At 42.5% G+C, this 26,751-nt stretch overlaps 1 protein-coding gene across 3 annotated transcripts in view; it reads right to left on the bottom strand.

The window, feature by feature from the left end:
* ptprfa (protein tyrosine phosphatase receptor type Fa) overlaps window positions 1-26,751 on the bottom strand; it is a 227,574-nt gene that overhangs the window by 134,861 nt on the left and 65,962 nt on the right. For all 3 annotated transcript variants that reach the window (XM_076079290.1, XM_076079291.1, XM_076079293.1), the window contains exons 5-9: window positions 16,971-17,240; window positions 14,670-15,251; window positions 10,712-10,848; window positions 10,122-10,266; window positions 5,326-5,631 (exon numbers count right to left, since the gene is read on the bottom strand). In XM_076079290.1, the coding sequence (XP_075935405.1) occupies window positions 5,326-5,631; window positions 10,122-10,266; window positions 10,712-10,848; window positions 14,670-15,251; window positions 16,971-17,240 (1,440 nt within the window). The remainder of the gene's footprint in view (window positions 1-5,325; window positions 5,632-10,121; window positions 10,267-10,711; window positions 10,849-14,669; window positions 15,252-16,970; window positions 17,241-26,751) is intronic.

Genomic DNA, 26,751 nt, shown 5'->3' with positions numbered 1-26,751 from the left:
TGAGGAAATCCTCAGAAAAATGAAACCCTGTACCTGTACCCTGGACCCCATTCCTACTGCTCTGCTCAAATCACATATCCCCACTCTCAGTCCTTTGATCACCAAAGTTGTTAACCTTTCCCTTCAGTCTGGCTGTGTCCCACCTGCACTCAAGGTTGCTGTCATCCGTCCCCTTCTCAAGAAGCCCACCCTGGACCCGGAGGTTCTAGCCAACTACAGGCCTATCTCCAACCTCGCCTTCCTGTCCAAAGTGTTAGAGAAGGTAGTTGCTTCTCAACTTCAGGACCACCTCAAAAACAACAACTTGTTTGAAACATTTCAGTCAGGATTTCGTTCAGCCCACAGCACTGAAACAGCTTTGCTCAGGGTGACGAATGACCTGCTGATGACAGCTGATGCCGGATCACCCTCACTCCTCATCCTCCTGGACCTGACTGCTGCATTTGACACAGTGGATCACACTATCCTCCTAGAGCGCCTCCACACCACCATTGGACTATCAGACTCTGCACTCAAGTGGTTTCAGTCCTACCTTTCAGGCAGAACTGAATATGTCTCACTGGGAAGATGCAAGTCCAGACTGCTCCCTGTCTCCTGTGGTGTTCCGCAAGGGTCGGTCCTCGGCCCCATCCTCTTCATTACTTACATGCTCCCCCTCGGTCGTGTCATCAGCAGACATAGGATGTCTTTCCACTGTTATGCCGACGATACACAGCTCTACATCAAAACTGCCCCAAGCCCCTCTGCAGCCATGTCATGTCTCACCTCCTGTCTTGGGGAGATAAAGGTGTGGATGAGCAACAACTTTCTCCAGTTAAACAGTAGCAAAACCGAAGCCCTTCTTGTTGGCATAACACCCATTCTGCACTCTCTACACTGGCTGCCTGTCTCATTCCGGATTGACTACAAAGTCCTACTACTCACACATAAATGGACACGCACCTCCCTACCTTCAAGACCTCATCACACCCCAAATCTCCAACCGCACCCTCAGATCATCAAACAACTCGCTCCTCCTGGTCCCCAACACCAAGCTCCGCACCATGGGCGACCGGGCCTTTGGATCGGCAGCTCCACGCCTATGGAACAGTCTCCCTGACCACCTAAGGGCAACACTGGTCTCTTTTAAAACTGGCCTAAAAACCTTTTTATTCAGGAAGGCGTTTCTGACCTAAATCACTTGTCAGTTATTTATTTTGTGTCTCTGTTCATTCACTGTTTTTTTATGCTTACTAGTTATTTTATTATAGTTTGTTTTAACTATGTTTTAACTATGTTTTTACTATGTACTGGCTCTGTGGCACTCTGAGATTTTTTTTAAATGAAAAGTGCGTTCCAAATAAAATGCATTATTATTATTATTAGAGGTCCATTTCAGTGATTTAACTGAAGGATGAGAGTGAGTGGCTTGGAAGTAGGGGAGAGTCATGTTGAGGGCTTGGGGGTTGGTAGAGGGGGAGAGGGAGCTGCCAGCTGGTTGTGTATTGCAATGATTTTGTCGTTGAAGGAGGATTGAAATTAGTTGCATTTGTTGGTGGTGAAGGAGGTGGAGATGGTGTCCATGGGCTTGAGGAGTTTGTTGATGGTGGAGAAAAGCGTTTTGGGGTTGTTGGAGCCAGATTGGATGATGGAGGAGTAGTGAGAGGAGCGAGCGGTGTTCAGGGCAAACTATGTACGTCTGTGTGGAGTGCCCATATAATGTCTGGACTCTGAACAGTGGTTCCTGGCGAAGGTGCACGCTCATACGAACGCTTGTTCACGTGCGACTCGGTTATCTTCAGAGCTGCAGTCGGGCTTTACAAAACAAGTAGTTGTATTACACTCTCACTTTTTTCAGGCAGAATGTCTGAGAAGTGCCCTGAAAGATGCAGACAGACCTAGAGATGCACTACAAGCTAGGTTAGCACGAGAGACAGACTAAAGAGAGGTGCGCTGCTAGCTAGCACAGCAACTCAACGTTACCGTTGTCTAACGTAGAGAGAACACAAGGGTACCTGAGTGTTGTTACCTCAATTCTTTTTTTTCTTTTCCGTACAGATAGTTCCATTACGTCCTCTCATGAAAGTTGTAAACATTGACATATATATGAAGCACAAAAAATACAATGTTTTTTGTTGTTTTAACACTTTGGTTTAAAATATAATTTGGTTATCATTTGCTTATATTTTGGATGTTCATGATTAATTCTGGCATCCATCAGTGAGCTTTCAAGGTATTGGCTCCTGCTTCCAGCATTTATGCTGAGCTAAGCTAACCACAGCCTGACTCCAGCTCTGTACTTAACACAGACACAAGGTTGATAATATCAATCTGAACATCTTTCTCTCAGAAAGAAGGATATTTCAGGATATTAGGATATTAGCATATTTCCCAAATATTGAAGTATTTCTTTAAATAATTGGGTCATGATCAAGCATTAGGTTTTAATGGTTCATGGCTAAATAAAAACAAAATTCTGTACAAAAATAAGGTATTCATTCGGTTATCCACCCACCACTGACTTCCACAGTGCTTTTGAGTGGGGAAAGAAACACATTTGAGATTTCTTAATTTTTTCTTTTTTTACTAGTTCAGACTGCTTCAATCATTTTAACAAATTGACAAACAAAGAGCCTATAAGACTTAACAATACACACACACACACATATATATATATATATATATATATATATATATACACATATATATATATATACATATATATATACATATATATATACATATATATATACATATATATATATATATATATATATATACATATATATATACATATATATATATATATATATACATATACATATATATATACATATATATATATATATATATACATATACATATATACATATATATATATATATATATATATATATATATATATATATATATATATATATATATATATATATATATATATATATATATATATATATATATATACAGACACACACACACACAATCACCCTCTCTTTCCATTTTCCTTTCATAATTACCATTCATTCACGAACAATTTAAACACAATACTTGGCAATCAAATGGATCCAGACATTTGTAAGACTAATATGAGGAAAATGAAAAAAAGGACTCAGGAAAATGGAGTTCATGTGAAAGCAGTCAGAAGCCTGAGCCGGTCAGAACAGTGAGCTTTCACAGAGGAGAGGTTCCACACTATGCTGCTATACTTTCTAAGCCGCCCTGATATTGTCCAGGACTTAGCCTTTGATACTTTGACTTCCTCTACTGGCTTCACAAAAGAGCCCATTACTCTTTACTCTCATTGGTCATGATATGGCCAATTGTGCACCCACAAAAAAAGGTGAATCCGCTTGTAAGGATTTGATGTAATGGTGTCTGTCGTATAGCTGTGAGCATTGGGCTGTGCTGCGTTCTGCTTCTGAGTTGTCTCCAGCAGTGACAGTAATAATGGGTGTGTGCTACGAATGGCAGAACCTCCCAACGGACTGAATCACAGTGGCCATTCTGACTTTTATCTGACTGAAAGCAGAGAAAGAACATGTCATGTTCCCGCTCAGGCTTCTCTCTAGACAGCCAGTCGGCAGAAAATATATTGTCACTGTGCATTTCAGCACACCACGGGATACATAGCAGGTCGACGATTCTCAAATATGTTTCATATCAGCCTCGCATCACGCTAGCAGAAACACAGAATGCCACGTGGATAACGTTGTGAAACAATTGGTTTGGTTTCGGCAACCAAACTGCTTGGTTATGGTTAGAAAAAAAGAGTTAATAACGTAACAACATAACGTAAAACGGTGAGAACATAACAGAGTAAATATAGAACAACCAGCCTTGGCAAACTTTTTTACAGTCACGAGTTCAGCGGTCTCCTGAGTGAAAGTCCTGTTTGATTGACCAATTCACATCCCCTCCCACCGTGGAGGACTTTCTTCCTTAATATACTTGTTATTTTAACGCGTAACTTTTAATAACGGTTACTTGATATACTATGTCACTTGACTTTGACCGAATGCAAAAACGTTGACATCAAGTACATCCTAGGTTTGCAGAAACGTACAAGGCCCACATTTTTTCCTGCCGATTGGGTTGTGACCACTTAGCCCAGCAGGGCAGCAGCCCAGCAAAGCCACATCATCATGCTGGGAAAAAGACAGGCAGATTGGAAGAAAGAGGCAGGCAGGAGATCAGCGGCAGCTAAAGTCTCACAAAGCAGAATCACAAAATGTTAAGAAATTTGCACCAACAAGTGCTGTGACTTCAAATCACAAAATGGGCTTAAAATTGGATTACAGAAGGGTAATGTCATTGCTAGATTTGGCATGTAAAACATCAACAATAATTTGAATTTGATGTGGTTATACAACCCTGACGGAATGTTGATTTTGAACAATTCTTTAAAATAAAGATAAAAAGCAGGATTGCGTAACATGAAGGTTGGATGCATTACATGATCCTCCACCACCTCTCCCTTCACTACACCACCTCCTGCAAGGGCACTGAATGTTGGTCCTGGATGTAAATCACATGCTGAATAATAATCTCATATGAACTGAATTACTAGGGATAATTGTCAGGGTTTGAGCACCTTATTAATTACTGTAGTGGCACACGCTTTTTGATTATACAAAAATCAAACAATATTTGTTGAAATTAAGGCAGTTTATTGTCATTTTTACTGTATTCTAACCTAATTTGCATATCAATCACTGGAAACCTTAGTTTTAGTTTTGACTCCTGGGCTGCAGTAACCTGACTCGCCAGAGGTTTTCTTACACACAACTATCTGAAAATCCTTCACTGGAATAGGAATGTGTAAAAAAAACATCTGTCAATCAAAAGAGTTAAAATATTGTTAACCGTGGAGGAACGCCTTCAGTGTCGTTCTTTGCTCTTCTTTCAATGAAGAAAAATTCTCTGATAGATCTGATGTTCTAGCAGGTTCTAGCAGTCAAAGCATTGAACAGTCGCCTCTCCGAGATGTCTCACAATCACCTAAGCCAGTCCATAGCTGCCAGTAGCTCCTCACAGGATGTGGAATGCATTACTGTCAACTGCCTTGCTTTACAATTGTTATAGGTTTCGATGGTACTGTGATTCAGAGGTGCATGTTCCCGAACCAAATTTATCAGAAATGTGTCAAGGGTCTAGGACCCGGAGGCAGCTTCCCAGCTACGAATCTAATTAATGTGTCTAGGTAAAAGTATTTCACTGCTTTTTAAAGTAACACACATTCAGTGAGAGCTTGCAATACTGAACTGCAGCAGAAGGAGAAGAGTGAGTATTGGAGAGTTAGTATTTCCAGAGAGCCCTAGGCTGTTCCCTTTGATGCCATCAACATACCATCTTCCTTGGTTCTGCTGCAGGCTGCGGAGCTCTCCGGGCCGGGCCCGACATCAGTGTGAGCCCTCAACCACACCAAATACTCAGTCCACTTCTGCAGATCCTCCAGCACGTAGCTGGTGACATCAGCGCCAATCCCTGACACCTGGTGGCGCTCCACATCCTCCCCAGTGAGTGCTTGGTAGGCTAGGGAGTAGCGCGCTATCTCCCCGTGGCGGCTGTCTGTGGGTGGTGCCACCCAACTCACCTTGATGCTGGTGGAGCTGAGGCTGAGCAAGCGTACCTCCTGGGGAGGGGCTGAGGGGGCTGATGGGAGGGGAGGAGGGAGGGTAATGGTCAAGCAGGGTGGATAATGGAAGACAGAGCAACTGACCCTCTGGACTGCTGGGAGATAATCTGTTACCTATATGTTACCGAAACAGACAAGTCAGTTTGACTATGTAAACTTGCTAGTCTGTCCTTAACATTGTGTTTATGCTAGGATCTTGCTTTATCATTAGATTTTGGAGGAAACGTAATTGCAGCTCGTCTAATGTCCAATGGCAATGTGTTTTTTTCCTAATCCAGGAAGTGTGAAATCTTTATACTGCACAGAAGTCATACACTCTTAGAAGTAAAGGTGCTATCTTCAACTATGTAGGGTTCTTCGACTTGTCTAGGGGAACCCTTTAAGATTACTTGTACCCTTTTATAAAGGTTCTTCCTAGAACCCCTCATGAGAGGTTCTACAGAGAACCCTTCAATGGTGTTATGATTCCACCGCAAAACTCTCTCGGAAGGTTCTATTCAGAAGCTTTCCACCCTCTAAGGTTGCTGACAAGAACCCTCCCAGGGGGTTCTTCTGAGAACCAATTTATCATCCAAGGGTTTCATCTATAACCCAACCAGGAGGTTCAGCCAAGAACCATTTCATATTCCAAGGCTTTCAATAGAGCCCTAAATGGCCGGGCTGATGTGGTGCAGTGCAACTCACAACAATCATGGTTTTCCAATTCCAGTTTTTTCGGGGCTTCTGGGCTTTTATCAATCCTAGTAACAAACTCTTTATTGAGAAGAGGGTTCTTTGGATGAAAATGGTTGTTGATGGAACCTTTAGTCTTACAAAGAACCTGTGAAAAAAACATTTTTCAGAAGCACATGGTTTTGGGTAGAACCTCAGCCCTTCAGTAAGAATTCATTTGGAACCATTATTTCTAGGAGTGTATGGAGGGGTTTGGGGTTGTTTGCAAAGTTTAGGATTTTGACACAAGAGACTTGGGTTCGCAGTTCCAGGTGTCGTTTGGTTAAAATTATTTAAAAAAAACAGTTAATCTCAACTGTAGTCTTATTTTTGTTGTTTTGTCCATCATCTTTCTTCAGTTATGATACGCCAAATGCTGAGATCTGGGAATGCAGCAAGATAAGTTCAATGCGGCAAGAAGCGAGCAGTTAAGTGATCCAGGTTCCACATCTGACATGTTGGTTATGACCCCTCTCTAAAGAGTCAGACTACAGTGAGTACAGTAGCCATCAGACCTTTTTTAGCAGATCTCAGAAACATTAGTGAATGCAATGGTATCATAAGCAATTACACCAGTGACTAAACTTATGACAATAGGACTATAGAAATAAACCAGAATAGTTTTTTAATGAGGAAAAACATAAATGTTTTTGTTTTGTTTTTAGAAGATGTGGTTGAAACCGAATGCTTAATTGTTGTCTTGAAATACATTTTAAACATATTTTATTTATAACTTGTGTTTTCATCCTCACAGTCCAGAGGGCAGACATAAACCAGGGCGAAACTTCACACTCTAGCTACCTTCCTGTGAAACAACACGTGAACACATTACCAACACAGTGTGAAGTGTCGCCAACTGAAAAGTAAAACATGCACACTACAGATGAATGCATGTATGCACAATGAAACACAAGAGCAGAATTCAATCAAGTACAGCAGCAAAACCAACAGTTGAGATGAGTGTGGAGCAGGTGGGAGAGATAACACAGGGGACCGTTATCGGGCTGGCCTGTGGTTTGGCAGCCCCAGCAGAGCGTGTGGACCCAGCGAGCCTACTGTTTGAACAGTGTTGGAGGCTGGTTTGTTCGCCCCGCAGCAGAGGCGCTTGTGATGAGACGCAAAAGAACAGACGTAATTCCATCACACGTACGAGCACCTTTGGATACATCCATGCAGGGGGTGGAATAGATCAGAGAGACAGAGATCCACAAGTGGGAGATGCACCGCCGCCCGAAACAGGGTTATGAAAAAATACCAAAACTTGGTGAAGAAGCTGTGAGAGAAAAGGAATTAGGATTTGGACAAAAACGTATGAATCTAACCCACACGGAAAAGGTTAGACGGCAAATTTGGGTCATTGTTGGTAAAGCATAAACAAACCAAAATGTTATTGACCTTTTGTTCATATAGCAGTACTTTCAAAATAAAAGTGCGCAATACACTACTTTTGAATTCATTATTGAACTTTGCCATAACAATGCGATTAATCACAAAAAGATCATGCGATTAAAACTTTTAATCGTTGCCCAGCACTAATATATATATACTGTAAACAATCAGAACAAAGATGGCAGATAGATGAAAAGATGGAGGCAGTGAGACAAGCAGTAAGTGACAGCGGTGGTGAGGGTCTTTACACATGTTAGCAAGTTTCCTGACTCGGGTGGGTTTGGCTGCCAGAGGAGTGATGGCAGACTGAAAATCAGAGTGACTAAACTCGTTTGTCTGCGGCGTGACTGCTGGCGCAGGGATTTCTCTCCTGACAGGTAAAAACAGGAGAGAGGGCTTAGATTCCTTCTGGGAACTGTCATAAATACTGCAGGTTCAATTCCACATCTCCCAGCATGCCAGAGAGGCACAGATCCATCGCTAGCTATGCAGTCAAGCTCTGAATGAAAGGTGTTCAGGAGCATTAGTGTCAGTGTGGGACATTCCTGCACATCGGCAACACCGGTTGCCGTGTTTCACATGATGAACTATCATTTCGAAGAAACATGACAGTGATGAAAGCTGTCTCTCCGTGCAGCAGCGTTTTTGTGTTTCCTCGGTCTTACATCATAATATGCGGTATGTATCGACTCGCCGCCTTTATTAGACTATTTGTCAAAATAAGCAGTGTGCAACGCCTGGTGATTTGTTACGCAAGGGCAGCAGAAAGCAGAAAAATATAGAAATATCAAGCAGTACTAGCGTGCCTATGAATGATGGATCCTGGGAAGCAACGGATTTTACGCCTGACAAAAAACATTCCTGACATTTTCTTTTGTTGTCGCCTTGGTGCTTGAACTTTGTAATTGAGTTGCATGTTCAGCAAAATCAAGCATGACTTCACATAATTAATGCTGCGCTGGTAATTACATTTTTGCGAGCTTGAAACTGCAATAACACGGCTGGTGTGGTGCTAGAATAGTGTGAGCACACAGCTCAGGCTGGTTTAGAACAGCAGGTTGAGTTGGGAGTCAGTGTTACAAAGCTAAGCTCCACCTGGCCTGGGCCGTATGACCAGATTGTCGTCCAACACCGCATTGGTTGGCCAGAATAATGGTCCTTGTGTCTCCGCAATAACTGAACGATTTTCAATTATGCAGGAACTTTGAGCTGTATTCTCTTGCTTTCTCTAGGCTTCACCGCATGTTTGTAGCGTAGCAAAAACAGTAACAAAATGCTAGAATACATCTGATTTTGTGTTATTGTGGTTCTATAAATGTAATGTATATTTATATTTTGTGCTATTTATGTACGTTTTTTGACTGTACTGAAAATGTTGTTTTTGATGGCTAAACGCCAACAAATAGCAGATAATAGCAGATTATCTGGTAAGATATTTATTTGGAAATAAATACTGAGATCTTTTTCAATAAATTTGGTCCCCAAACCAAATTTTGTGTGTTGAGAAATGACCCCGTACAACCTGAAGAGGGAGTGTAATTTATTTCTGCTCCGACGTCATTGTTACACTCATACGGACTCAGCACGTGTCATGTTGGGGAAATAGTCAAAGAGAGAGCAAAGTTCATTACTTGGGGTCCATTCTGTTTTTAGGGTAAGAGAGAATATGTTGCCATCTCTAGCCTGAGTGACTGAAATGTGTCAGACCTACTGTGCATGAGGTGAAACAGCGACACACTGAATACATCTATGTATGTGTCTATTCATTGCATTCATTGTGCTGTAAATGCCAAATTGGGTGAAGTCTAAACCACGACACACATTATCTAATGTGTGTTCCCGCATTACAAGACTTTAAACGCACAATACTATGATACAATGTTGTCTTCTTCTACAAAAGAGTGTCTGTTTCATGCGTGTCTGACAGAACAGACACGTTGCTAATTGAATCAATCCGGCTGTCAACACAGGCCACAAATAATACTAAAAGCAAATAACTTACAATTTAATTTACACGTGGTAGCGTCAGATGCTGCTCACAGCTGGGAAGTTAGCAGGAGAGAGAGGGGTGGGTCTCACACACACACACACACCCACACACACACACACACACAAAGTACGACAATCCTACATTAAAGTGCAGCATGACCTGCTGTCAGCCACCTGAATTGGATTCCGCATGGTGTCCATGTGGCGCTGATGATGCAGGATGACATCACCAATGCAGTCCAGTGACTCACCTGTCAGCCGATATGACTTCATGTTTACTGCTCTTGGTTTGTTGCTATTTGGTTCACTTAATAAAACCTACTAGAACTAGTACTAGCAACAATGAATCGTTACATTTCCTTTTTGTCGGGACCAAATAAGCAGAACCAGAGTGACAGTAGAAGGCTGGAGTACTTACTGGATTGGGCAGTCCTGGCCTCAATAGGCTGCGTAAAGACTCCTAAACCCATCTCAGATTTTGCAGCCAGGGAAAACATGTAGATTGTGTCTGGCTTCAGACCATCAACTGCATAGGAGCCTGCTGGGTCGAAAGTGGCATGATGCTGTGGAGAGACCATGAGATCATGAAGGCCCCGGTCCATACGCACACAACTGACCCCCCTGTTAACTACTGGATACACTATTACAATCTGGGGCTTCATCTGACAGTCCCAGAATTCAGGAACAAAACCAACACACCAACTCACTAGCATCTTCTCACATGCTTCGCTGAGATAAATCAAATCAGAAGGAACTGATGCCGTTGTTGATTCGATGCTACGTTTGTGGGAAATAAAGGTCAAACTATAACAAATGGAAATAGAGCAAAAAGGGTTGTAGTTTGAAATTGTCAATTACTAACAAACAATGTGTTAGGTGGCCACATAAGAATGAATACAATGAAAGAAATAAAGAAACACACACAACAAAAAGGTTTTCAACACATTTTAGGGTAAAATCCCATCAATCTACCTCATTGGAAGAGTCATATTTTGAGGTGGTATATACCTTGTTTGTGGGATTGTTCTCCTCCCAGTAGAGCAGTTCAAAGCCAATTATTGGATCCTGGACAGGCCAAAGCCATGACAGCATGATGCGTGAGTCCAGCTCGGCCTCAGCCTCAAAACCAGACGGCTGAGCTGGAACTGGAGGCCGAAACAAAGACATGGAGAGAGTGAAAGACAGGAACGGAGACAGAGACGGTGAAAGGGTGCATTCAGAGGAGGAAACACAAAGTAAGGGAGTCAGGAGGTGAAGTGGGAGGCCGGGCGACGCTGCAGTCAATACTCATCAGTATTCAGAGCAGCATCAAAACTGAGGAAGTATAAAGGACGTCATCACCTTCAAATCCTCTGAGGTGATTTTAGATCCAGAAAGTGTCTCATGTCCGTGAGTGGCAGGAATTTACTGAGGTGTGCTATGCTAATATTGGGGCCACAGCTTCTCCAAATAACCATCATTTCAGCGAGACCGGTGTTTTTCTGGCTGTTTGAAGCTTGCTCGTGGCTTTAATACTTGCTGCCATCTTTCTCAGTTTATGGCTCCGTACGGTGGAGCTGAGGTGAGACAAGATAGCAGCAGCCATTACAACTGATCTGAGAATGGCTTCTGTCAGTGTTGTGTTTTGTTCCACTGCCCCAAAGTAACTGAAAGCTCAGTTAATGCCGCTTTAAAGCCCCTACACTGTACACTGGTAGAGCTCTCATAAAGGCGGTATGGGTGTGTGCACACTGTGTTTGATTGACATCTCCCCACTCTCCTTTGGATTTTGTTCCAACTGTGGGAAAACCTACACCCCGCCCACTTTTATTGCAATGTGATCTCATCCCTACTCGTCATATTTTGTTGCTTGGGAAGGCTTTTGCATAGTGTCATGGAAGGCGCGTGGTTAACGTTGTGAAGTCGTTAGGTTAATGCAACAATACTACTTGGTTAGGGTTGAAAAAAACATCATAGTTTAGCTTAAAATTATAACGTTGCTGGCGGGGGGGGGCCTTGGTGCCTCAAGGTTCAAAAGAAATGCAGAAAAGTGCCCTCTAGAGTGCCCTTCCAGAAGAAGATATGATATAGTGCCCTCTCGGATGCCCTTCCAGAAGAAGATATGATATAGTGCCCTCTCGGATGCCCTTCCAGAAGAAGATATGATATAGTGCCCTCTCGGATGCCCTTCCAGTGGAGAGAACAGGGTGAAGTGCCTTTAGCGTGATCTTCTGGTGGAGTAAACATGATTAAGTGTCCTCTTGGATGCCCTCAAATGGAGAAAACATGATGCAGTGCCATATAGGCTGCACTGCATGCTAGAAAACATATTTTTCTTCCTTTGTTTTTGCCCCTGCCAGCATGAGTCCACCGCTGCTTTATACTCCATCTGTTGCATTGAGCATCTACAAGTCACTCAGATGCGTTTACAGTGGAGTTAGTCTGTTAGGGAGTGAGACCAGTCTGTTTACAAGTACATTGTGTTTTGAAGCCTAAGTCATTCCGAGTGTAATGTTAGGGTTACACTGGGACAACTTTGACCCCAATACCTGCCAGGTTGTGTAAAGTCCTGAGAGGTAACTGTTAAAGATAAGAACGATCAGATGGCTGCCATCAACTAACCTGTATCTAACTGTAATAACATATCACATGTGGTGTATTTTAGAATCAGTACCATGAGAAGAAGAAGTGACAGGAGCATCCCCTCATTAAAGAAGAGTCTTCACGATCAGTGAGGAAGCCACTGTGTTCTGTTATTTCTTTACAGAAACAAATGCTTGAAGAGATTGTCCTGCATGCGTTGCTTTGGAGGCTCCTATAAAAGTAGCAAATCATAAACCAGTGATTCTTCGCCCTAGCTCAGGAAAACGGCTCATTGCTCCAGATTATACCATGAAGTAGACAGAAACATAATAGATGCCACAACTTGGGAAAATTGTACATTAATCGCAGCGATGTGCTCATAAAAACAAGCCCATCCTTCTCAGTGTGATACTAGTTACCAGACTTTGTAATCTGCATTTAAGTCAACATGATTTATGTCAGCCTGGTAGGGTGCTGAACTCTATTCCAAAAATAAATAAAGTGGGTCAGCTGAATTTGGGTGGCTTTATCTTCCATTGCAGCTCTGCTGTTTGTGTCATGTTTCTTCCAGCCAAGCAGAGCGAGTGGAGAACATGGAAACGGGCTCTCTGTGAATGAAATACTATTATTATTCCTCTACTTTGTCCTTGAGGATGAAGTGTGTGAGAAGTTCATAGTACACACACTCATACTGTATGCTCCTGAGTATCCTGCACATCAATGACCCCACTGTGCTCATCCCAGCTGGTGGATATCTGACGGACTAATGTTTCACATTAAAGCTCTGTTTTTCTGCAGTTTCACAAACGATGTGAGTTAAACACAGTGTGGCTACATTTACCCCAGACACTGTATGCTACCAATAACTTCCACTCCACAGACACACTGGTGCAGCGGGATGCAAACAGTCAGGCATCAATCTACACAACGCAGCGCTCTAATTGCACGACACTTCCAGTATGTTAGAGGTGCTACATGCAGCAGTGCAGATGACTGTCGGTTATGTCCTTCTGCTGGTTTTGTCGGTGTTGGTGTTTCTAAAAGATCGAGCACCAGAGGTGCAATGACCAAGTTTATTAAGTCTAAACTACACTATTTGTGACAGCATGTCATCAATCGACAAAGAAATACCTCTGCAGGTAAAGTCAATCATACTGAGACTCTGCAATATAAACCCAACCCATTCTTTACCCTATTACTGCTTATAACTTATAGTATTATATATGGAAATGACTTTGATCATCTTTACGTTATCTACTTGTTGTATGATATATGGACGTAGCCTGGACCATATCTATAATATTGACTTATCCTACGATCATCTTTACATCATCAACTTATCATACGATGACGTCTATATATGTGTTTAAGTAAACGATTTATTGTACGATATATGGACATGACCTCTATCATTTTTAAGTTATCGACTCATCATGCAACATGACATTTTTTAAGTTAACAACTTAAAACACAACGTATCAACTTATTGTATGATGTATGGCCATGCCCTCGATATTTCTTTTACCTTCTCGTCTTATCGTGCAATATAAAGACATTACTGTATTATTATTATTGTAAGATATATTGACATTACCTTCATATTGTTGTCGTCATCGGCTTGTTCATTTTTGCCAACATTGTGTCAGAGTTTCCCCTTCCATTGCAAGGACATATGTTCCATGTGTGCATATTTTTGTCCTCAGATGCCAAGAGTACTTTTTATTTTTTATTTTGGTTGTTTGGTTTGATTTGTTTTACTTATTTACAATATTGAAATATTTCTTTCACGTTCCAATTCCAATGTCTGAATATACTGAATATATATAATATATAGAATTCAAAGTGCATTGCTGTTTAAAAGGGTGCACCTACTTTATTATGCTTTTCTATATGAAATGCTCTTAAAATGACAATTACAGTGTTTATCGCACATATTTCTGGGATGATAAATCATCCAACAACAGTAGTCCTACTGTTATCTGTGCTTGAAGCTATGAGTTGCCTCTCATTGTGCATTGTGCAAGTGTGTTAGTGTACACTGTTCTGAGTGAACTTTCTTCTGCCACTTTTGTAATGTGAAAACATTGAAAACTCAAATCTTGCTCACAATGATTGTATAGCTATTGAACTGGGACACAGCTAAAGCTGGAGTTACACTGCCTCATCAGGTCAACACAGACTTATGCTAATAACCATGAGGCTAATAACCAATGTTGTGTTTGCAGCTTATTCCAAAGCGACAACAAAAAAGCATTTTAAGTATTTTTACACTGTGGAATTGCTACTTTAACTGAAGTAAATTCATAATTATTATCTTCTTACTGGCAATACTTCTGTTGTGAAAAGAATGGGAGCCAGCGGCACGCCGCTTGAAATGCAATGTGACGAGTGAGTGTGTTCGCACCTCCCTGCTGGGTCTTGATCTGCAGAACATCAGAGGGAGGCCCGTCTCCCACGGAGGTGAAGCCCAGCACCCTCAGGCTGTATGTGATATCCGCGGTGAGGCCCGAGATGGTGGTGAGCTGGCTGTCATCTGTGTTGTGTTTTTGCCAGGCGCTGAGCGGGGCGTCATGATCGGAGCTGTAGTAGACCCGGTATCCCCTGATCTGGCCATTGGGCTCCTCCGGAGGCTCCCACTGGACCAGCATGGTGCTGGAGCTCAGCATGCGCGCCTGGATGTGAAGAGGAGGCGAGGAGGGGGCCTGCTCGCTCGTGCGGGTGTCCACGACGGCGCTGGGAGGCCCCCGGCCGACGTTGTTGACGGCCATGACGCGGAACTCGTATTCCGAGAAGGGGCTGAGGCCACCGATGCTGTACCGGGTGGTGGCCACTCCGTCTATTTCCTGGAAGCCATTGTCAGACAGTTTGGCGTGGTACTGGATCACGTAGTAGGACACCGGTTCAGGGTTGCCAGAGTCCCAGGTTAGGGTGACACTTGTGGCCGTGGTTTCTGTCACAATGAGGGAAGTGGGCGACTTGGGCAGGGCTGTTAGAGAGCAGAAAGAACCAGTCACCTTCTGAAGGAACACATACTGAAGCTCTGAGAACACGGAGCTCTTCAACACTGCTAGTTCATTGTCATTCAGGAGCCCGTCTGCCCCACATGTATCATGTTGCCAAGCATGTGTAATGCCATGTAAATCCATCTGTAGTCTACTTCACCGCAGCTGGAGATCATCAGAGGTGCACATACATATTCTGCAGCCACACAGCAGAGCACTACTGTCCAGAATGTTTACAAGATATAACAAAACTTATTATTCATTTCATATGGAGCCCGCCAGGTGTCTTGGAGCAACAAAAAAAAAGACAAATTCATGCACATAAATGAATATATTGTAGAAATGGATTTCTTAATCGTAACCAGCATAATCGTTGACATGATTAAGGGCTAACAGGCAACATCTGAATATCTAAATATCCATGTATCTGTGTCCGAACAAAACTGTATCAAACCAGAGGTGCTCATATAGATGACATCATCCATGGCCTGACAGCTATCACTGTTTATGTTTCCGCTGCTGTAGGCCACACACTGCCACTGACTGAGAGTAACTACGGCTGGCAGCAATGCGGAGGCAACCTCAACTTATTAGACCATCTGTAATTCAAGTGTTTGAACGGCCTAAATATGATTACCTAATGATATTAATATCATGGAATTCCTTCAGCACCACAAGCTGAGCCCATTTACTGCTGGTATACTTGGTTTTTTTAAACATCCCAGTCCACACAACCTTCATCAGGTTCATCAGGTATTACAATGAAAACCCACTCTGGAAAGAGAGACATGAGGTGCGTGTACGTGTGAGGCGTTTAATGTGGAATGTCTATGGACGAAGTGGCAATGACTTCACCGAGATTGGAATAAAATAGCAATATAAATAAAAAAGCAAATGAAAAGCAGTATTTTTGTTCGAGGTTTTAGTTTTAACTGAGAGCATAGGACAGGAATGTTGTACTAACAGAATAGGTGAAATAAACATCTAAACATGGAGGAAGTGTTGAGTTTGCAGGTTGCCGTGGATCATGCCGTGGTTGTGCTTGATGCCGACAACCACTCTTTATATTATTATAAGACAAAGCTCTATTATTTGTGGAGTTGTTATTGTTATTATCATTGTTGCTGTGCATCTCTGTCTCTCAACCTAACCAGTCGAGGCAGATGGTGTGGTTCTGCTGGTGACTTCCTGTTAAAGTTTTGTCCTTGCCGTCATCACCCATCGATGGAATGATGGGTCTCTGTAAATGAAAGACTATGCTCTAGTCTAGAGTTCGCTCTATATGATAACTGGCAAAATTGCTAATTTCAAAATAAAAAGTGTAATATATTAAAAACTTAATATTAACTATTTCAATATAAACTTGCGTCAAAATGATCTAAACTTAAAGGTCCACTTACTAGTTTTCTATAAGTTTAGCTTATTTTGTCACACATACTGTTCCCATGGTCAAGAATTCATTTTCAGACCGGTAGCCCTGGACTTGCATACAGATCGAGTTAAGTTAAAAAAGAAACCGGACTCTTTAAAATTCCAGAACAGAATCTGAAAATGTTGCATCGCAACCTCTCATATCACCAATGAAAGCATTTAATAATGATAGCAAATATAAGCACCTATCTTATTTCTCTGCAAGCAAATTCTGCACCTCTACACCTTGTACCCAGACAAGCCCACCCTCCCAGCGGCAGAGTGCGTCTGACCTTTGACAGTGATCTGGGCCGTGGTCTCGATCATGCCCAGGGAGGATATGGCCACGCAGGTGTAGTTGGCAGACTGCCGGATGTTGGTGAGCTCCAGGACGTTGCGGCCAATGGGCATCTCCTCCTCCCGGGTAAGCTCCACCTCGCCGCTCATCCACTTGACGTAAGGCATGGGAGCGCCGACCGCCACGCAGGTCAGGTTGACGCTGCCGCCGGGCATCACCTCATGATTGGTGGGCGGGATGGAGAAACGAGGAGGCACGCGGCGAACTGCAGGGTGTAAAGAGAGGGGGTGTGAGAGGACACAGAGGAGGGGGTGGTGGGGGACCACTGGGCTGAAGGCATGTTTGACCGGCCTGGCTTGTGCTGTGCTCCAGTGTTCATGAACTGCTCAGGGTGGTCGAGCATGAACAACAACAGTTTTACTGTCCCACAGTCATTTTTCTAAAAAGCCAATTGATTTGAGGCAGTTCCTGCTCGATGAATATGCTTCAATAAAACCGGTTTCAGTTTGGATTCTGCCCTTTGGCTTACATAGTCATAACTGTTAGTTTAAGTCGATTTTTAACCTCTAAAGTCTAGAGTTTAAACATATTAAAAATATTAAAACATATTAAAAGACAATTATAACCCTACCTTCAAGAGGTCCAGTGGTTTTATTCATTTAAGATCAATTTGTTAAGATCATGTCTAACTTTCATTGGTATTGCTTGCAGTGGAGACATTTCTGCATTTTACAGCTACATTACCCTAACCCTAATGGAACAGTATACCGTAACGGACCGGGTAACGCCTTAGTGTTTAACTGTGATGTGCTACCGTTGAAGAAAAATGAGCTGAGCTGAGGTGAAAGACTGTTAATGACATTTACTGGATGTTAGTGAACACGTTGCATGCTTAGAAGCTGTGAAGCTGTCAGTCACTTGTCAGCTGCCCATGTCTTTGTGACAGCCTGCTTCTGCTTGGCAGAGTTGGAGAGGACGTTTTGTGGTTGCTCCTGTTGTGCGTGGAGATAAGCGGGAGCTAAGTGTGATGTTAGAGAGAGAGCACAGTGAAGCAGAGAGGTTCTCATTGTTCTGCTGTTGGCTACAGCCCACAGCAGCCTGCGTGTTGCCCGCTAATGAAGTGCTAGCGAAAACGGCTAAGGTCTCGCAGCCTTCTTGCAATACTTTAGACGAACAGATTTACACAATTGAAAGGTATCATATTCTACATGGAATCTGTGTATAATTAGCACCTGATTTACCAAAGCTGGGTTTAAACTTGAGGCAGTGGGTAAATACTAGTCTTCCAGTGAATTATAGTTCAGGGTCAGGTTGTCCCACCAGAACACTACAGGGATATGATCAGGCTGTAGAGTACATGACAACTCGTCACTTTCTGTGTGCAACACGATGAACGCCTTCAAGGACAAACTGACATGAAATTCACATCTTAACCGTGTCTCATCCCTCTACGACTATGTTTGGATGACACTTTATATAATCCCTCAAAGGTGCAATTTAAAGGATTCAGAGCATTAATATAGCATCAAGCAACTATTGTCTATGTGAAGATATAGTGTAGTAATGTCTGCCTGATCAGAGAGTGAAGTCTCCCTGTGTATGTTTTGTTATCAGAGCTTCTCGGCCCCTCGTGCTTTTAGTGCATGTGAGTGTGTCCCTCTGGTTAGCTCACGGCCGGCGCTCTGCTCTGCTCTCATACGGCGGTTACAGCTGATAACGCCGTCTGTCGGCGTGGAAGTGCAGCACCCACCCGATGGTTCCCCTTAAGCACTGTTTGGTCTGATAGCACTGTTGCTGTAGTTCGCACTGTTCAGCTTTCTTTCTACTTGCACGTGGCACCCTGGGGCGCACAAATGTGTTGATGCTCAATGCGCTGTTTGTTGCCGTACTTGTAGAAACACCAGAGGGCATAGAAACTAAATATTCTGCGAAGAAGCAAGAAGACAACTAACCAACTTCCTCAATGCCAAGGAGGAGTTGTAATTAACTGTAAAGTCATATCTCATATTCCTGGACTAGCTTCTCTTTATAGAAGCACTGTCAAGAAGGAAGCAACATATTTAACGCATTCTAAAGAAACAAAGGTGGAATTTCCTCTTCATTTCATTTGGCTGGCAAAATATTGACTCATATGTAGACTTTTAAGACCTCCGGCTCTTCTTTTTGTTATTGGTTTATTTGATAGTGCACATTAATGAATGGTTGGTAAAGCATTTAAAAACTAATTGGCCGTCTTTGTAAAATCCCCAGACATGTTAATAGTTCCAGGCAGCTAGCTACAGAAATGTAGAGGTTCATGACAAAGCGCCGTGACAACTTGCGGTACATTCGCATTCGACCAAAAGCCGGTACGACGTCATTTTCTGGAGCGAGCTAACCCTAACCCGTCACTACAGCAAGTGTGAACCAAGCAGTAGCACCGTTAGCTGCAAGCCGCCGGCTTCGCTGTCACCAAGTTGAGAGGCAATAGAAATGCTCGTATAAACACCTTGAACCTTTTGAATGCCCTTTCTGAAGCATCTCGGTCTCACCGGGGAGAACCCTCTTGCAGGAACTCTTTACTGCAGTCTGGGACCAACGGATTAGTTTGGCTCACCCTCTCAGAGCCACATGATGTTAAAATGGCATTACCTGGTATTATTCTGGCTCTTCTCTACTACATGTCACAATTAAATTAGTGTTCGCCGTGTTCACGTGGAAATGGAGTAAATTGAGCGCCTGTGCCTGAGGCGTGAAGTTGGATTCCTCTGGAGTATCTGGGGGTTTCCTGCTGGACCTACAGGGATTAAAACGCACCTTGATTCTGCCGTGTTGCTAGTCTGCTGGAGAGAACACTGAAGGAGTCTCACCCCTACTGTTAGCCCTCTTGTTTGGCGCTCTGATCTCATTACGCCACGTCTGAGTTGGCGCGACAGTACCGTGTGAGCGTTAAACATGCTGACGCGGCTGTGTTGCATAAGTGGAGCCGTCGCTCTCTTGATTTAGCCGAGCACAGGGTCACGCAAATCTGACTCACGAAGTGGGATTTAAGCTGCGGGCTGGAATCCGGGTGCGAGGAGCTTACGATGTGGATCAGAGGCTTCTCTAAGGGTTTGGTCTTGGTTTAACTACAGAGGGGAAAGAGCGGGGTTACAAATTATATAACTCGGCCTCTCACTTACAAAAAACAAAAAAATGTAGGAGTGATGAGGCTGGAGTTAAGAACTGGAAAGTAGTAGTACGTTGGTTGAAAAATGACTGACAACATTCAGTGAGCTTTGGAGTACATGCATGGGCTGAATGTCACTGTGGCGGAGGAGAGAGAGCATTTCTTTCTTTGGGCACTGCTTGTACAAGAACAGCATTGTCTGCTGGCATGGGGAGCAGCGGCCTCAGAAATGCAGATGGCTGCATTAAGACGGAGTCCTGTGGAGGCTGAAGCGCTGGAGAACATGATGTGGAAGAGGAGGAGGAGGCGAGGAGGGAGAGGGCTTTGGAAAGGGGCAACAAGATTGTCGAGGAGGATTTTGGGGCAAACTGCAGGGTCATTTAGGGTCATTGTTTTACTGTGGCTTTGATGATAGAGGACCTCCGTTTAATTAAGGTGCAATAAAGTCAACTCACATGTTTGCAACCCGACAGCTAAGATGTTAACTTTCTAGGTCGATTCATAATTGATCAATACCAATGATCAGTGAATCCGTGTTACTTAACGCTGAGAATTCTGACTTTATAAACTCACTGCTGTAATTAATTAGCATATGACTACATTAATAAAAGTCACAAATTACTTTGAAAATGCTGTATTTATTGTGTCATTTTGTCATTTTGTTCTGGGCTCCTGTAGAAACATGACGCTGCAACATGAAGTGACTGTGAAGAGGACCAGCTCCCTACGTAGATATGAAGGACTCATTCTAAACTAACACTATACACTAATAAAAACATAGATATGAATATTATATTCCATTACTGCCAATAAATACTATAAATATATCTTATGAATGCTAAAAATATATATTTAACATGTATTATGCCATATTAATACTAAAAAGAGTTCAGTGTAGGTTAGCCCCTAAAATCATGGGGGAATTGTATCTCTCATGCCAAACTGTTATTGCATGGCAGCATATGGGACACGAATCTATTGGTGCTATTAGATTTTCAGCAGGTGCACAGCAGAAGCCAGGTCTGGACATTTGATATCCCCATTCCTCTTCCAACACACACAGGTGGCCTGTCTCTAATGTGGCCAAGTGTTTCAGCCATCTTTGCCTCTTAGCTGAATCCTTTCAAAGTAAGATTGGCTTTGACGACTATAAACAAGCTTTGCATCTTGATGTCGATGTACCGGATGAAGGGCGCAAAAAGAAACACTTACAATTTGGATGCCAAAAGAGGGGAGTGACAGAGCTCCGTGTGTGTTGGTAAATGGAAACAGTAGAGTCAGAGATCTTACTGGTAGACATCATAGCATTATAAATGACCTGTTGATATCCTTACCACAGCAAAGTGGGAGTAAGTAGGGAACTAAGACAGGATGCGTTAGCCTCGGCTGGCCAGCAGTTACATCACCACTGAATGTACTGAATGTACTGAGTACTGGATTGGAACTACTAAATCTTTAGCAAACATTTTAGTTTTACGTGACGAGTGCAATAACAAGTGTGTGGTTTGTACTGTTCATCCTCTCAGGAATAATGTAAGGACAACTCAGCAACAATGAACTATGGGAGGTTATGTATGGAGCTGGAATGGCCCGCTAGTTTGTGAAGCCAACATTTGTGAAGTATTCTCAATTTATCCTAAATATATTCTAAATATGATATGTACTGTAGAATGCACAAGTCTTAATTAGCATAAATCCAACCCTCTGTGGTCAAATGTAATAAATGTACTGTTTACAACTACTGATACTATCAAAGATTTGTTATTTCTCACTTGAACATGGAATAAAGTTGAATTATGAATCTGTTCATGTTTATTTATTTTAGGCTAAGAGTGAACCAAGGTTCATGAGCAATACACCCCCCAGGGGCATAACGATGTCTAAACTAGAGATCAGTCAACCAGTCATGTTGCGTGTTTACATCCATGCCGTCACTTCATAATTCTATCCTAGCTCATAAAGGCTATAATGAGGCTACCCCTACAGCCTCATTATGCAGCTCCTCCTTGGGGATTCCAAGGGATTGAGACTAATGCTGATTAACAACTGGAGAGCAATTTCATATAGAAATATTGATCTGCACTTGCCAGATGAATATGAGGCCTTCCAATGTATTGGAGTCACATAAGACTGAGATGCTTGCTGGTTGATGATTAGTACTACATCCTGATGCTGGATGGTATCAGTGTGCTGGCCAGCACGGAGGGAAGCGTCATGTTCTTATATTAGTCAATTAGAAAGCATGAAGTTACCTGAGGACATGGAAGACGGTCACAATGTCATGACAATAGTTCATTGAGTCAGCAGTTACACATGATGTTATTATTGCTCCTGTTGGCCTGGACAATGGCCTGATGGGTGGATGACACAGGGTGAGACTGAATGTGTCACTCAGTCGCCACAATGACATTTAGGTAGTAACAGATGCACATCAGGAGCAGCTGAGAGTTAGAATGCAGACAAACTTGTATCTTTTACTGGCATGCCAGAGAAAGGAGGCCGGAGAAGGAGGGGGGGGGGCAAGAGAACCAGATTTGGGAAGCCAAGTCCTAAGAGAGAAACAGCTGCAGTTGTAGGAGATGCGACGATGGGTGGGGAAGCAAACGTCCATGTGCATTGCTGAGGACGTCATGCAGCAGTGCAGGTGGAGAGGCAGTGGCATCCTTACTGCAGCATTCATAGACATCACATTGCTAAATGTTGTGAATGGCAAGTTAAAGCAGCTTTTGTCTTTAACTGGACCGATGACATCTCAACTTCAAGTCTAGTGTTCATTGTATCATTTTCCTTTATTTCCATAATAACAAGTCAGAAATCACTACTTGGTACCTTATGTTGAGGTTCTACAGTCTGTGTGGGTGTAACACACAGAATAATAAGTTGTTCTGGAAGGTTTTCTTCTCCCAGATCAAATACAACTCACAGCATCATTTTCCATTCGGTATATTTAACAATACTTGTTTCACGTTTGTACGTGTTTCTGATAAACGGAATCCTAACACATCACTAAGATCAAGTAAACCTACGTTGGAAGTTTATTTAGAAGACAGTGTGCACGTAATGAGCCGAAATGTATGTTTCCTGTGAACATGGAAGTGTATTTAGAAAAGACGCTATCTATGTGATGAGCATATATTGACAAGCCGCTCCCACGTGTCTACAGCTGGTGCTAGAAGCGTACGTAGAGGGTCATAGTTTAAAGCGTAGAGCCACTGGTCGAGCAACGGTATATTTTATAAGTTGCGATGTGTTGGATGCTACTCTCTATGACATGATGTCAGATAGGCATCGCAGGAACGCTGACTGTCTCACAAATCTTCCCTTTTCAAGCCCAACTTGAAGGATCATTTATTTTTTTGTTGTAACAACCTGGAATTTCGGTTTTTCTATGATGTTCTGAATGTAATATAATTTGTGTTTACATATTTTTTTGTTTATGCTCTTGTTTGGACCAAATCCCCTGTTACCTCTGGGAATGACTTATTTCTAAGCGACACTAAAGAACAAACATTTAGGCAACATGGATACATTCAAAGTCAAGTGGAGCAAGATGATGCAGCTTCACTCTAGGCAGTGTAAGTTGCTACATGAGGAGCTAACTCCCAGTTGAACTTGCTTTGAATGAAATATTCACCTTTCATAAATAATCCACATTGTTTCATCAAAACTCACCATCATGTAAACATTATCATATCGCCTGATTCATTGTGCTTTCCAATTTCAGTCCTGATGTTTCATAAAAAGTAATCAGTATCATGTTGTTGAAAAAAGAAGACAACATTTGAAATGTGACCTTGAACAGCGAGATGCTTGCGGCACAGAGAAGCATGAGGTGCCCTCAGATAAGAAACTCAGCTTGGAAAGCAGAAGTGGGAATAAATCTGTGCTGATGTACAGATTGTGCTTCTGTGCATAACATCCAGTCGCTGCATGCTGTCCGAAGCATCGATCAGCATGGCCATGACAATGTGATGATAAGTGCACCATCCAATTACAGCATTAAGCCAATGGAGTCTCAGTGCACCGGGAGTTGCAGGGGCCCTGGACCATGCCAGGGATGTGCTCATTGTGTCAAAGCAGTTGTTGAGCCAACATTTCCAGAGGTGGCCCTGCACTGAGCGATACATCATTTTAATCATGCTCCTTTCCTTTTCCTTTTATTGGGTAAAAGAGACACAGGAAGTAGAACATACAATACAATATACTGTAGCTCAGTGGAGACAAAAGTAACTTCCTATTCTGAGAACTTGTATGCCTTTTCTGTGAATGATACATTCCATGCTGAAGCTGACAGGAGAATGAATGAGCCTTTATTCAGCCAGCACTGTAGCTTCTGGGTGAAAATATAACCTTCAGGTTCAACTCCAGAACAACTGACTATAGTTTGGAGTTGTACAAAAGCAGAAGTTTCCCTTAAAGGTCCTGTCTAAGTTCTGTTTTTACAGCCACGCTTACTTACATTAGAATGTGTGACTACAAATCAAGTGAAATTAAAATGAGTTAAGGTAAATTAAGTCAAAGTGAGTTATGATCTGCTATGTTAAGTTCAGCTAGCATAGGTTTAGCTTTAGTCCATTAGTTGCACACTAACATATTCAGACAGGATGTGATTTATACAGGATGGTTCTATCTCAGGACTGCACACAGCCTTGAATTGTATGAGTGGCTTTTGATTCATTAGACGAAGACAGTAGAAATAGTACACCTTCAACTCAAAAAGTGACACGAGGCTTTTAGACAAAAGTCCTCTCTTGGATAACGGACCCAACATAACGGGTCATACCTAGAACCATCAGTGAAAGGTTCCATCCACAACCTCTTATGAGGGATTCTTTAGACAACCCTTTTTTAATGTAATGGTTCAACTCAGAACACTCTCTGAAGGTTCTATAAGAAACCTTTCCACCCTCTAAGGGTGCTAACAAGAACCCACCCAGGGGGTTCTACCAATAACCCCTTTGTATTCCAAAGGTGTCATCTAGAACCCACCCAAGGGGATCTAGGAAGAACACTTTTATATTCCAAGAGTTCCATCTAGAAACCCGCTGCAGGGATTCTACCGAGAACAACCCATAACCATCATGGGTCACACACAGTTGTTTCCCCTCCAAAAGGGTTCTTAGAAGCAAATGGTTCTGGGTAGAACCCCCTCAGGAAGAACCTTTCTGGAATCCATATTTACAAGAGTGTAGTTGAGGTTTTTGGTTTAAAGGTGATTTTTATATTTGGTCACACTTCTGCAACTACATTTTTTGGGGAAATTTTGGCATTTATTTGACAGAGGACAGTGTAGAGAGAGAGAGAGAGAGAGAGAGAGAAAGAAACTAAACCCCGGGTGTTGCGGTTATGTGGCGTGCACTGTAACCACTCGGCTACCAGGCGCTCCCTAGAATCCTCTTTTAACAAATTGTACTTTAATTGGATTTGATATGATTACATTTGAATTCACAGAGCTACACTAAATACATTTTATATTGAAAGTATGTTGTTTTTCCCAAACTATATGAAAACCATTCATTCTCCTTTACAGTCTCTTCTGCCTTTCTTTGCTTCTCTAGTTTTCATGTCTGCCACTATTGCAGCTCCCAAAATCAGAGCCACTTTATCCAGAACTACAATAAAACTAAAGTGGCTTGTTGCAGGTAACAACAACCAGAGTAGTGTTTAAAATTACATATAAGATGACTTGCGCTCATGCAGAATTTCTCCACGCATTCTCTGACCTCAGACAGAAAGCCAGAGAGAAACAAGAAGAAAACAAACAAAAGATGCATCACAAGTCTGCAAATCCACATATCAAACACAAAGTAGGGCAGCGAGGGCGGCAGTTCTCTCAGTAGTTAGGTAGAGCTCCTCGATGCTCTCCTCTTAATGAACCAGCAGTAGGAGTCTTGGAAAAAGGCAGTAAACACGTTTGAGGCTATTTCGTTCTCTTGGAGTCTAGATTTGCAGGAGACAGAGATAAGAGGAGAGCCTGGTAAAAGCAGTTTGAGCTCAGAGGCTGCGGCTGAGTGTAATGATGGTCAGACAGCAGATGAGAGCTGTGACGAGCCATGCCTTTGAATTAGCCGAGACAATAAGAACATGATCAGCATGCTAGAGAGGACATCATGGGACTGACATTTTGTGAAGTGAGCACAAACTTTGAACTCAGTATGTTGTGGGCATGAATTATGTAAAGATTGTTTTCCTTCATCACAAAAGCTGTGAGGTGTGTGACAACAGCACAAATAAGGGCTCTAACCGGCTAGTTAAGCAAGTGGCACATTCATCCCACTCGCTGCGAGGACGACTCAGATGTTGCGATCACTAGTTCTAATTATCTGATGATATCAGTTCGGCATCGCAGATGGCCTCAAGTACAACACATTTTGCCCTAATGTCAAATATTACGGATATTACTTCTCTCACTTTGCAACATTTGCAGTGGAAAAGAAGAATTTCACCTCACACAGTTCCTACTTCCTACAATTTGATCTCAGTGTCACCTCCTCCATGTAATTCTTTCCTGGTGAGGAAATGTCATCTTTTGGACAAAAAGCACATCCCTGGTATTGAAGACATGCCCATTTCACAAAATGTCAGTGGAACAAGCTGCATGGAGCAACATGGGATGTGGCGCAAGGCA

The sequence above is a fragment of the Anarhichas minor genome, unplaced genomic scaffold, assembly GCF_050575085.1.
Source record: "Anarhichas minor isolate MPS153535 unplaced genomic scaffold, ASM5057508v1 ptg000071l, whole genome shotgun sequence".
Classification (NCBI taxonomy): domain Eukaryota; kingdom Metazoa; phylum Chordata; class Actinopteri; order Perciformes; family Anarhichadidae; genus Anarhichas; species Anarhichas minor.
The sequence above is the reverse complement of the archived record's forward strand: the minus strand, read 5'-3'. Positions and strand labels throughout refer to the sequence as shown.